Here is a 13802-nt window from a genome sequence, read left to right on the forward strand (position 1 = left end):
CGCAGATGCACCCACTATGCAGTAATCTGAGAGAGATCTGTGAAAGTAACTATCTTTCTTGGATGTTATTGCAGATTCTGGACAGCAGCAGCCAAGCTCAGTGGGAAATCAGTCACATTCTGCGTCGGATCCTGGACCGATAAGAGCTACTGCCCCGATGTGGCGCTGCAGCCGAATCATGCATATGCAGCGAGAACTCCATCCGACGCTCTTGTCCTCCCTGGAGGGCATTGTAGATCAAATGGTCTGGTTCAGAGAGAATTGGCACGAAGAGGTATTTGGATTTGATACAGCCGTTAACAGGTCTAATTCACATGGGTATGAGATGCACAGTTAAATGAGCCTTGGGTAATATTTCTCTTGATTATTATTGAACATGAAAAGTAGAATGCACTGGTTTATTCTGCAAGTCAGCAGTTCTGATGGTAGGTTTAAGTGAGTTTAATTATGTTTATATTTTAAAAGTGATACAGATGTTGAAAGAAAAAACTCTCCTGAATAATTATTGGTGATAATTATGCGGTATGATAAATATTTCTTCTAATTTTAGGATTCCAGCTGCATCCTGTTTTGTAACTGAATATTTTAATTCATGCACTTTCTTTTTACTTTCCTCTGGAGTGATGGCCTGTGAAATAAAGGCAAGAATTACTATATGAAATTTGACTTGAACTTAAAAAGCAAGTGCAAGATGTACGTTTCAGTGGAATCTTCCCAGTCCAGGTTTTCAAATTATTTACTTCAGTGGTTGGTGTTTTTCCCTTTTCCACTGCTCTGTAAAGACTGAAGACTTTAAGATGCCCTCTAATTACTAATACTTCATTATATGGAATATACTACATTATGATTCCTAGCATACTTCAAGATGCTTTAAATCTAAAACTAAATTACAGTTTTCAAAGGAACAAAGTATATTTTGTGAGGTAGTATTTTTATGTTTAATTTTGTAATTATAACACTCAGTTGTAGTTGTAAAGCTCAGTCCATACATTACATTTGTAATTGTAATGCTTAGTTCTGGGTTTGGATACATGGGACCCTGACGCTGGTCATTTTTTGCTGAAAAGCTCTCCTTTCAGTCATTCAGATTAACAAAGTTCGCTGTATTTTGATTTAAGGTCTGGCTCTTGCTTTCAGTGTTTTATCAGTTTAATCATTTAGATTTGTATAGCAGTTTTGAAAGGGTCATTTTACAAATCAATGTATTCTGGTTTCGATGGCACTGAATTTCAGTACAATTCTAATGTATATATGGTGTCAGATTTGAAAGCCCCAGTGACATTGTAAGCCTTTTTTTTCTTCTCTTTAGGTCCTTAGACAGCTGCAGCAAGGCCTGGCAAAATGCTATTCAGTTGCCTTTGAGAAGAGTGGAGCAGTTTCAGATGCAAAAATCACTCCCCACACACTAAATTTTGTCAAGAAGTTGGTCAGTACCTTTGGAGTTGGTCTGGAGAATGTTTCTAATGTCTCCACCATGTTTTCCAGTGCAGCTTCAGAGTCGTTAGCTAGAAGAGCACAGGCTACAGCCCAAGATCCTGTATTTCAGAAACTAAAAGGGCAGTTTACAACAGGTAAATTCCTAAAACAGGTCTTCATCTATTTCTAATCTGCAGTAAAAACATTGTGTTTTCTATGGTTCAAGTCTGAAAATGTGTAATTCTTCATCCTGTGTCATTTGGGAGACAGAACAGTGAGTATGGAACAGCCAGCATTTTGATTTAGCAAAATAATGGAACATTTGAGTGTCTGCCATTCCTGTCTTATGTGGAATAGTGAAAAAAAATCATGCCAGAAAAGTAGATCGCAAGATGGTAAAGGAAGTTAAGCTTTTTAGATTCTTGCTATAATTATAGTTACATTATACCTATGAGTACATTACAGTAGTTTAGAGGACTAGCACTTTTTAAAGTGTTTACTTGATGAATTGCGTCAAAATTCCTGGCAAATGAAAGCCATTAATAGCTAGGCAGTTTTTCATCATAGTAAAAGCACACAGTTGTAGTCACATAAAATTTAATGGCATTTTTCACCCAAAAAATCCAGACTTAAATTTTTTTGAAAAGTCTTCCAAAACTATCTATATCTGAGTGACGTTGGTTTTGCATTTGGATAGTTAGATTATCACATTCTCATTATACACCTTCACTAAGTTATTATATAAATTGGATCAATAACTGTAGTCAAGTCTAATAAAAAGGAGTATTTGGGGTAGTAGCTTATTTGCTGTGTTCAGTTCCTGTTTGCCAACAGAATTATAATACAGTGATTAGTCGATGTATATCTGATGTTGAATTAACATTGTAAGAACAAGACTACAGGGCAATACTTGGGGGTTGCAACACTTGCTGAAAAGTGTCCATTTTACACCTGTTTATATGTGAGAAACAACAGAAGTTAGTTGTTTATTGGGTTTTTATAACTTGCTGGGTCACTGGATGGTAGTGGCACAGAGACCTATCTATACTTTTTTGACTCACCGTTGAAGAATTTTTATCATTTAAATAAAGTTAAATGGAATATAACCTTACCGACACAGGAATATACCAAACTTCAGTTTTAACCATGAATGAAAAGAATCAAGATTTGTTTGGTAGTATCTTTTATTGGACTAGCTTTGCAGTTGGGACAGATGTCAACCAAGCTTTCTGGGTCCAAACCACCCCTCTTCACATCAGAGAAAGAAGCAGATACAGTCTAAGCTAAATACTAATTGGAACAGTGTAAATGAAGGTGATTCTTTTTAAAAGAGAAGTGGCCAGTTAACCTGTAGAGCAAATAGATTTCCTCTGGAGGCATGAATGAAGGTCTGTCATGTTCTTTGCCTGACTGGCTACCTAGTGTTTCTGTAACTTCAGGTTAGATGGCTGGTAAAACCCACAACCTGAAGGAGCATTAGACTGCTTTTTCATCTGGTTCCTATCCTTTTATCTGCCTAGCTTGGATAATCTTAGTAGGAATTAAAATGACTGTAAGGGTCGTTGGAACTGGCTGTATCAAGGTGCAGTCCCCGGGGATGGGAAGTCTTGCTTTTGGAATTTAAAGTTAGTGTTTGTAAGAGTGTGTAGGCTTTTGAGGTCAGCTCTGCTACTCAGTGTTTGCTGAATTCAGCAAGAAGTTACACAGTGCCTTTTCAAGCATTTCACTTACCATGATGTGAAAATAAGTGATCTGATGGGAATCTTGTGAAAGTAGCTCTGTCACAGATATGACCTACATAGCTTGTGCACATTATGTATTGCATGATGTACTCTTTGTGGCACAACAGTTGCATGACAGTAGATAATGGAAGTCCTGAACCATATGATTAAATTTAATGGATGAAAGCTGCTAGGGAAGGAAACAGTAGTTGAAACATTTCACATGCCTCTGATTATCTAAAAATTACAGGGAATCAAAAGATGGTTAATCTAGATATTGCTTTCCTATTTAAAAAAAAACCCATTGTTTGCATATTGCAACAGTGATTTGGAAACTTATTTATGATGGAACACAGTGTTTTTATAGTGTTATGTTTATGTTTTTAATTAGTAACATTTCCTTTGGTCACCTTTTTCTCCCAGATAAAAGCACAGGGTGGTGGAGGGGGTGGTGGGCTATAAAGGAGTATTGTAATAACGCTTGGCTAAAACTTCCTAAGACAAATGCACTAGGGACTGCTAGCCTGATAGGTTATCTAAAATGTATGTGCATATACTTGCATACTTACAGAAAACAGATTGTAAGATGTTTAAATTAAGTATTTTGTAGTATCTGTCTTTGTGGGGAAGAATAAATTAGACTGATAGTATTTTTGTTCCTTTATGCTCCAGCTGTTTCCTTTGTTAGTTTTGAGGACTGAAAAATGGCACTTAAAGATTCTGGTTTTGTGTCCAGTTACAGCTTTTACATTTAAACAAATGTAAGGGAAGGTGATTTTCCTGGGCCTAATTAATTAAATGAAGAACATCTAAAGTAATCAGGATATGAATTTTTCTATTAAATTTTCAGTTTAAGGATAAGTAATTATTGCCTGATTTTTTTTTTTCTTGCAGACTTCAAAATTTATTTCAATTAAGATTAAGCACGAATAGTTACAAGATTAAAATAACTATTTTAGTGAATGCTAGATTAGATTATGTTTTAATCTATTAAATTTGGGGTTTAATTTAAAGTTGAAGTGTGGGAAAAAATAGAGGGAATTGGTCAATTTACTTTTGTGGAATTTTATATTAATTCACTATGCAGAAAGTGAAATTAAGTTTTTGATTAATTTGAAATAATTGTAGGAACTCCATTACCAAAATTTAAAAAAAAAAACCTTATGAGCAGAGACTCTAATAAGTTTGTAAAGCAATTATTAAACATTTATTTTTGTATGCTTTGAGGCCTGTTCCTGTTTGAATTGATGGGAAATGTCATTGTGTCAGCCTGTACTTGGAACATTTATTTGTATTTATAATTCTTAGCATCTATTGTATTTAGAATTGCAGAGAAGTAGGGCTGGAAGGGACCTCCAGAAATCATCTAGTTCAACCCCCTGCTTGAGGCAGGAAAGATACTGGGGGCCGTATAGGGCTCAAATCTGCAACGTTGGCGTTAGTATCACCATGCTTTAAGCAACCAAGCTAGATGGACCCTAATTTACTTGGTGTGCACATATTTACATCTCTTGTTTTCCATGTCTTCTGTAACACCTATTTATTAGGCCTGTGCAAAGCAGCTGGTATTCCCTTCGGATTCAGCTGATTCAGGGGACAGTGATTCAATTTGGTGATTTGAAACACTGTCCCAAATTGATTCATCTGAATCTGATTTGGAGATTTGGTTGCTGCTGAATCGGACAGACATCCCCCCCCCCCGTGGCCCCAGCTTCCGATTTCGTTATTTAAAAAAAAAAAAAAAAAAAGCTGGTCACTGCTGGTGGGGGGGAGGGGGTGATCCCCACTACCCCACACTGCATGGGAGGCTCTCCCACAAGCCCCTGGAAGCCCTGACAGCCACTGCAGCAGCCAGTGAGTGGGGACTTCTTCTTTTTTTCCAGGGCCAGGAGCTGGGGCTGGGCAGGGCAGCCATGGGGGGGGGGCTGGGAGATCAGGTGGGGGTTGGAGGGTGCAGGGGGAGCAGGCAGGGGATGGTGCATGGCTGGGGTTCCCCCATGGCCCCTTCCTCCCCCTTCCCCTACCCTCTACTTACCAGCATGGAGACTGGGTCCAGCTCCCTGCGGTGGCGAGTGGGGACTGCCTGAATCTCCGAAGCTCTCTGAATCTTTTCCGAATCAATTCAGAGAGCTTCAGATCCATTCAGACCTTTTTATTGGTCTCCTGATGCAATTTGGATTCAGAGATTCAGCCGCCAAATAGGGTCAAACCTCCTCCGAATCTAATTGGCACCTGAAGCGTCGCACAGCCCTACTGTTTATGGTAAGAATCTGTATAAAGGTAAATTATTACTTTAAGTTATTTCTAGATTAACCATGGAGACTATTGTTATATACTTTCAAATAATATTTTGCTGTTCTCTGACCTCTTTCTCCCACATTTGACATAGTTTTTGCTTCCTGCACTTAATAAAGGCAGCTCAGGTATCCCCATGAGGTTCCACAGATTGGATGTGACCTTTTCAGCCTGGCTCAGTATTCCCCACGTATATCCAAGCAGTGAGTTCCCTCTCCATCTGGTCTGCTACATCTTTAAAAAGCCAAAATATATATCAATAGTGAGGGGAGCTCTTCCTCCCTTTGTTAAACTTTGAAAGAACAGTGCCTTGAACAGGATTGCCTCCTGTACTTGGTTCCTTCTCTTTCCCAATATAGTGCAGTTGGCCAAGCAGAGCAGACACAGTTTCCCAAATGCTTCACATAAAAAAAAAAAAAAATCCCAGGAGCCATAGAAAGTGAGCCGTGCCACAGTTGTGCTTAGCTGCAAGAAGGAGCTTCGTCTGGGCTTCTGCTGCCTTCTGGCATGCGCGCAAATCACGTATCAACAGGCAGATTTCTGGAAGAGGATAAGTGAGATGTGGGGAAAACTGAGGTTTTCTGCTTTCTTTTCTGAAGTAATAATCCTTGACACTCTGTACTCCCTCTGTAAAGTGGAAAAGAGGCTCTTGTTTATTTTGAGGTTTTTAATTTGATAACTTGAGTCTCTCCTCACTCGTCATTGAAACCAGCATCTTTTCAGATTCTTCTTTGCCTCAAGAGAAAGGTATAGGATCTCCTAGGGAAGAGGCTGGGAACTACAAGTTTGTTTATTGAACCTGGCTGACCTTCATAGTCTTGGTTTCCTAGTCTTCTGGAAATGATTCTTTAACTGAGGGTCTGCTTTCCATGCCACTGGATTTCTTCTTTTCCTGTCACTGAGATTCACACTGGATCCCAAACGCTGTAAAGGTCATTTTAATACAGTTTGGAAAGGTTCTTTGAAGAAGTATGAAGCCCTATCAGAGACCTTGGCAAAGTGGAAGAGAATTTCCATGCATGCGATTTTAAAAGAAAATAGAACCTAGATGTTGTGTTCTTATTTTTTTTTCTTTTTCTTTTTTTTCCATTGCTATGGTTTCAAAGTGTATGCTTCACTAAGAAGAGTCAAAGCTGCCTTTGGTTTCTCTGTTGCAGTCTCTCCCAGATTTTGGTGATGTTTCGCTGTTTCCTTTCCCTTCTGGAAAAACTTCACTGTTACTGTGTGGCCCATTCTGGTTTTACTCGCTTCCTTTGGCTCCCTGCCAAATCTTTGCTTTTGCAGCAATAATTAGTAAGGACTAACTTTACCCCCCCCCCAACTGTTTTCTTTTCCAGCTTAGTTTTAACATAGTTTGTGGCATTACTGAGCAGTTTAAACTATCCCCCCCATCTCCGTTGGAGCTGGTTAATTGATTATGTAGTGGTCTTGGCAACCCAGATCTACTGTTGAAATATCTTCCTACATAATATTTTTGCTTAGACAATAATGAGCATGTCTGCAGACATCAGTATATAAGAATCAAAGCAGTGCTCCCTTTTTGACACCAACATTTACAAGATTTAAGACAAATTTATACTAAGGAAATTAAGTCAGCTTCCCCCCAAAATAAAAAAAAAAACTTTCTAACCTGAATTACCTCCAGCTCCTGGGCCTTTGAGTGTTGCATAAGAGTGACTCTGTCTGTAATGTTCTACCTCATACAAGGATGTGGTATTGTTCACTGCAGTTCATGGAAGGTAAGGTGCAGGTTCCAAACAAGGAACTGAAATTTCTGATGTGGTGCATAATTGCAAGCAACATCCACATGGATCTCTTTCTGTCTGGTTTCCAAATCCTCAGTTATTCATATCAGATGCTAACCTGTGATGTGGGGAGCTCATCTATTCTAGAACACACAGTGGTGCTGGGCACATGGAACTCCATGCGGAGGAAGGATAACATCAGTCTCTTGTAACTTCACTACTTTGAACTTCTCAAAAGCTCTTCTGATACCTCTTGGTCAGCTGGTAGTTATTAGAACCGAGAGCAGGTCCAGTGCCTCACAAAGGAAGCAGAATTCAGGTCACTCAAGTTGGATGTGTTTGCATATGGGTTGCTGAAGGGTTTACTGTATTTAATCTTGCCATTTCCATTTTAGGAAGATCATTCAGAAGATAAGGTGAGAGAAAGTAAAAGTAAACATTTCTAGTTTCACGCTAGTGAAAGAGGCCATTGTTTTGTACCTTGGTGTTGAATTTCCTACTTCATCTGTTGAGAGTAGATCTCCCTAACCACAGTCCTATACTTGGGCTATCTCAAACTATATGGCTACTGAGAAGGACTATAATTTTGTGAGCACTTTGGAGGAGGGAAAACGGTAGGCCTTGAATCATTACTGTGCATTAACCCACCTTCTGACCTTCTTCAGTTTAAGACAAAGTTCTCAACTGTCATTAGATTTATGTCCCCCTTCAGAAAATACCATCTCTGCTTTCATTTGTGTTTTTCACTATGGAAAATTTAATAAGGCTGTTCTTCTATAACAAAGAACTCAGACCACATCAGGTCAAAATGTTTTGGACACTATGGATTCCTATGTGAAATCCTCTGGATTTCTTGTGAATCATGTATATGTGTTTGCACACCTAAAAAGAACTAATATTGAACAGATAAGGTTTTTTTGGGTCAATCCAATCTCTTTTATTAGATCAACTAAAAATGGTTGGGAAAAATCTTCTTTGCAAGCTTTCAGGTACAAATACCCTTTGTCAGGCTGAGGAGGCATCTGTAGTTGGCCTGTGCTTTTCCTGGATGAAATAGTAAAGAAGCCAGTATGCATGTGAGAGAGCCAGTCAGTGAAACTGTAAATTGAGGCAGTCAATGAGTGAGAAACAGGTAGGAGGGAGAAAGGGGAATGAATATTGTTGGTACACATAGCGAGGTTACCTGGGGAGTCAGATGTTAGGCAGGTTTATAATGTGTCATAAATCCAATGTCTATATTTACCTTATGGTTTTTTGTATCCAGTAGGTTGATGAAGTGAAGTTCATAGGCTTGCCTGTGAAAGGTGTTCTGTGAATTCCCTTAGAGGATTAGAAGTGAGAGATTGGAGAGAGAGAGTGGTTTTCTTGTGAGAAGTGTGCCCCCATAGGTAATTGGATATTCGTGTCTGTGATGGATTTTCGGTGTGCATTCATTCTGGTATGCAGTTGTTGGTCGGTGTCTCCTACAGATTTTCCATCAGGGCATTTGGTGCACTAGATGAGACATTACATTTCTGGAGGTGCAGGTGTAAGATCCAGGAATGGTGATGGTTCTGTTGAGGGATGTAGTAATTGTTTGAGCAGCACCCTTAAAAGGATCTCGGAACACTCTAGGGCGCACCCTAGCTGAGCATCACTAAGTTAAAGTTACCTGAATTCGTTTCTTGAAGATTTCTTGAATTAGTGAAAAGAATTAGACGATGGTTAGAGATGCATTCCCTACACACATGCCCAGGATCCTTTATGCCAGAAGAAGACTGTTGGGATATTTTAAAGCCTTCATGACCATCTCTTGGACAGTTATGACTCTGCATATCTGGTTGCACTTCACGGGTAGTCATAGTAAGTAACTTTTTTTACCCTATTGATGATAACAGTATTTGCTGTGAACAAAAGTATTTTTTTATTTCAGATAAATACTGTAAAGAAACGGTGTCAGGTATCCAGGTTGTAAAGAAATGGTGCATCAACTTGATGTTATTTAGGGTTATCTCCACTTTCTTAGTCCATTCTTGTTGTGCTCTTTGTTTATATTCTTTGGTTGTGGGGGTCTTCATTGAGCTGATTGGATCTTGAACTAATCTGAGAAGCAAGAATTGGCTTTTAGTAGTGGTTGAAACAGATGCATAAAACATCAAGTTAAGCTGTCTGCAAAGTAGTATATTAGAGCTTCGCACCACAGTGATTGCTAATGGTAGTTTTCTCCTTATAGCAGAAGTTGCGTGTGTGGTTTTTTTTCTAAGATGGGCTCCGCATGGAGCCTGCATGACACAAAACAAATAGACTAATAGAGCTCACTTTCTGTCATTCCCATCTGCTACTGAGAAACAAAACCAAACCATCTGAAAATAGGCATTTTCAGCAAACTCGAGTGATTCCTGTGGAGAAAAGAATGGCTTGGTTTAAGAAAAAGAAATATCTGATGGTGTTGCACGTTTTTGGCTATTTGCCTATCATTAGTCAAAAAGGAGGTGCAATTTGGGAACTTTTTCTGTGCTTCAGGAAGTCGGAGGTAAATGAGGCAGCAGATACTATTGTTATACTTCATGAAAGTGATTTACTCACATTGCTCACTAGAGGGTAGACTTGGAATTATAATCTGATATTTTTACAATGTTATTTGCAGTTGTCAGGTATACCACATACAGTATTTTAAAAAGAAGAGCCTGTCAATTAAATATTACGATAATTTAAGATACTAGCACAGAATTATTTCTTATGACCATGACTAGGAAACTGCTTATTCCCCTTATAGATACTTTTCATAGAAATTACAAATTTTGTGTGTGTTTGCTGTTGTTTAATATAGGAGATTTTCATGCTAAAAATATTTAGTGCCTGATCATTGCACTATGTGCCAGTGTTGCTCTGGGAATGTTTAGAGGAGTTGTTAGTATAAAGTTAGCAGGATATAAAATGTAAAGTTAACACAAAACAAATATATCCTAAGTGAAGTTGACTTTAAAAATGGAATGGAAAAATAAAAAATCCCCAGTCATGCAACTTTATTTAAAAAATTGTTTAAAATAATATTTATGTCTCTTGCATCCTTAGGTGCCAGATTAAATTCAACCTTCCATTTTTATGGGCATATAGTGTGCTGTATGTTATGAGCAAGAGATTATTTATGGCAGTTGTGCTTCTAAGTGACCTGTTTTCGTGTGTGTGCACATGGGCTTGCTTGAGTGCATATATACAAGCACTCAACACTGTCACCCTTTGAAACCTGAGGGAGAACCATCTATGGCTAAATTGTATAAAGCCAATTCATCCAGTGTGTGTGTGTGTGTGTGTGTGTATGTAGTATGCATATGTATGATTCTGTATAACCTGTTTGTAGAGGATGTTTAAGGTTTGCACACACATCAGCTTTTTATGACCTATTTGTGTTTTTGGTTGAAAATTTGCCTCATACTGATATACAGCTACTGGAGTCTGTTCATAATTACTTCATTATTAGCCCACTCTGGATAGGTGTTTAGTCAAATTTTGATGCATGTAAGAGGGCATTGGGTGTGCCTGTGCTGTGCCTTTTAAGAAGGCAAGCATCCTGAAAGGCAGCTTGCAGGTGGCAAAGGAGGCTGATTAGGACTCACCTGACCAGGAACAGGCTGGGATATAAGCCCTCAATGCCAGCCGGTCAGGCAGTTCAACCCTGAAGAAACAAGATATGAGGAGCTCCTGGCAGCAGGGCTCCTGAACAGACTTAGAGGAAAGTACCTGGGGCACAGAGGGGCAGGTGTCTGTGGCTTTGTTAAGCTGGGAGAAGATTTGAATGCCAGCCAGAGGGCACAGGTGCTTTTAATTAAGTAGCCACCAGTGTTTAGCCTTGAGCCCTGCTGAGTGCAGGCTCCAAGGCCAACTTGCAGGAGCCCAGAGTGGGATCAGGAGATCCATGATCTCAAGGCCCAGAGAGGTGCTGGGAAGGTGATCAGAAAGTCTAGAAACCCAGAGTAGGGCTGAGAGAGAGAATGGGTCCAAAGGAGGTCTAAACAGCCAGAGACTGCCAGAGCAGAAGAGCCTGAAGATCTCAGCTGGCTTAAGAGCAGAGCCAGGGCCCAGGAGGGACCACAGCCAGTTCCATTGGCTGGAGGCAGGGCCAGAGCCTGGGATGGGCCAAGGGTCCAGGAAGTACCAGAGCCATAAATATTAATGGGCGATAATACCCATGGGGGATGATGCGGAGAAGGATGGAACCATGCAATGAGCCCTTAAGGTTGCAGGTGACCCTACAGAGGCACGTATAGGCTGGCAGAGCCTACTGAGCTTGAGGGCTGAACAGAGACTAGAGGGGTCCAGGAAGGATCTGGTGATGATTACACAGACATAGACTCACTTTAAGGCCTGTGGGCAGCCTCCTTTATCTAATCCTTAATAAGAACAAAGCATGGTGGGCAAGTAATCAAGGGAGATCTATCTTAGAGACAGAGCCAGGCAGGGGCATCATGGCCGTCTCTGGCTCAGACCTGCTACAATCCAGTTGTTCTTTGCTCTTAGATTTTACACTCTTGACGCCTTTACTTTGACTTATTTGTCTGCTGCTGGAAGGTTGTGTTAAGAACTTAGAAAAATACTTACATAATATGCTGAAAAGTAGTTCTTTTGTATTCTACATGGCTGTCACTGAAATTAACTACAAGGTTAATGAAAATTATCTGTTACACTGAGCCATAATAGAGATTCATGTATAATACAATCCGAGATTGTTCTTCTCTTTCACCGTGAATCTTAGAGATTCTAAGGCAGCGTACAGTGCATTTCTAACACGGTGAACCTAAAAAACGCGGTGTTTCTGTTTTGATTGTATACAAGAATGCATGTTGTAAATGCTGTGCAACTTCCAGTACTTAGGATGCATCCTCTCATGGAGTTTACCCCATAAGCACCTTCTTAGCTCCTTGTAGGTTGTATATAGGTCCGGATTCTGTGCACATCGTTGTGGTATCTGAGTGTCCACCACGAGTGCATTTGTCACGTGGGTTTGTCGATTTTTCTTTTCTATGAAAGGAAAGTGCTTTTATTTAAGCTGTTCTCTGTAATCAATCCTGTTAGTGAAAGTCTTGTCCTTGCACAAGAAAGTAGCAGATATTGAGTATGGTCAGAAATGACATATAAACTGGCATAAGTAATCAGAAACCAGTTCTGTAACACAGCTGAAATTCAGTGCACATAAACCATGTTCAAAATGACTGAAGCAGGTTTAAGATCAACCTGGATGGATGTAGTATTGGACTTAACTGATTTAGGTTAAATCCCTCCAACTATGCAAGGAGGTGTGTTTTAGTGTCCCCCAACTTCTGGCCTGGGCCAATGCAGGCATATGGCTGCATTTCTGGAATCAAAAGTGAATGTCTGTTCGCTTGCTTATTGGGTCAATCTACGCAGCTTAGATTAACCTGCAAAGATGGAATCAATTCAGCTTCAGGCTTTTTGACTGTCTGTACTTAGCCACTGTGGCAATTCTTAGGGCCCTTGCTGACACTGAATTTGTCATGGTTAATAAGTTAGTTTTGCTATAAATGGCAACAAGCCACGTGTTCACCCAATTATTATGTCGTAACATGGCAAACCAACCACAAAGACATTCCACATACACTGAACAACAGTTCTGGCTGATGTGCACGGTACCTTAAATTAAATGTGTGGTATTTGTCCCAGTCTTAGGCCTACTCTGGGCTGTTGCTGACAATCAGCTGCTTGTTGGCATTGGCACAGGATGGCCCTAGAACTTCAGGGCACCTGGGGCTATTCCGAGTCTGATCCAATCGTCTGAGCATTCAGATCTGGCACACCGTAGTCCTGGCTCCAGGACACAGTTGCCCCCTGTCTAATCTGCAGGGTTGGGACCGGTTTAGCTCAAGGTCCTGGCTTGGCCACAGCAGTCACATAATTAGAACGTGAGGAAATTTGTGCCCCATCACAAACATAATATACTCTGCCGTGCACATCTGGTATCTTTTGGGTACCTTGGCCTGGGTTCTCAGATGCCTGGAAGATAAAAATACAGAATTTTTAACTTAATGGTATGAAGAGCCTGTGCAATCAGTGGACAAGTTTGATTTTTATGGTAAGAACAACTCCAGCGTCATGCCCAAGTAGAGTGTATTCTTAGATTTGGATCATATGGCAATAAATGCATGTTAGTGCTTAAGCTATGTCACCACCAGAATGAAACAGTCTCCATGGAACACACTGTTTGCAGGTGCCACTTGCATGAGCTGAGGATCTGTGAGACTATGTAAAAACATTCACTCAGAGGAGTGTTTTCCACCAAGGTGATTATGGCGTGGCTGCAAACCCTCTGTCAACCAGGATATAACCTCAGTTCTTAATCAGATTCAGGGTTGTTCTCCATCTATCAGCTTGTAAAAGAACATGGATCCAGACCCTGTAAAAGAGCAAAGCTGGGTTGAGACAGTGGTGATGTAAAAGAGAGAGCTGGCTGTTTACAAACAGGCAACCCCTGCTTAGCGCTCTTAATTGGCTCCTGAAAAACCAAGTGTTAAGCAAAACGAGAGTTAAGTGAAACTGAAAGTATTTGACTATCCAAGATGGCAATCTCAAGTGTTATAATGAAACTCACTGAGCGCTAAGTGAAATCAGGTATCAATTTAAAATGAGTGTT

The 13802-nt window shown here is 40.0% G+C and overlaps 1 protein-coding gene across 2 annotated transcripts in view; it reads left to right on the forward strand.

Annotated features, from left to right (window-relative positions):
• Positions 1 to 13802, forward strand: part of TRRAP (transformation/transcription domain associated protein) — a 138112-nt gene that overhangs the window by 111196 nt on the left and 13114 nt on the right. For both annotated transcript variants that reach the window (XM_090023203.1, XM_090023204.1), the window contains exons 64-65: positions 75 to 274; positions 1310 to 1571. In XM_090023203.1, coding sequence (XP_089879329.1) covers positions 75 to 274; positions 1310 to 1571 — 462 coding nt within the window. The remainder of the gene's footprint in view (positions 1 to 74; positions 275 to 1309; positions 1572 to 13802) is intronic.

The sequence above is a fragment of the Crocodylus siamensis genome, chromosome 12, assembly GCF_052110815.1.
Source record: "Crocodylus siamensis isolate JL-2025a chromosome 12, ASM5211081v1, whole genome shotgun sequence".
NCBI lineage: Eukaryota > Metazoa > Chordata > Crocodylia > Crocodylidae > Crocodylus > Crocodylus siamensis.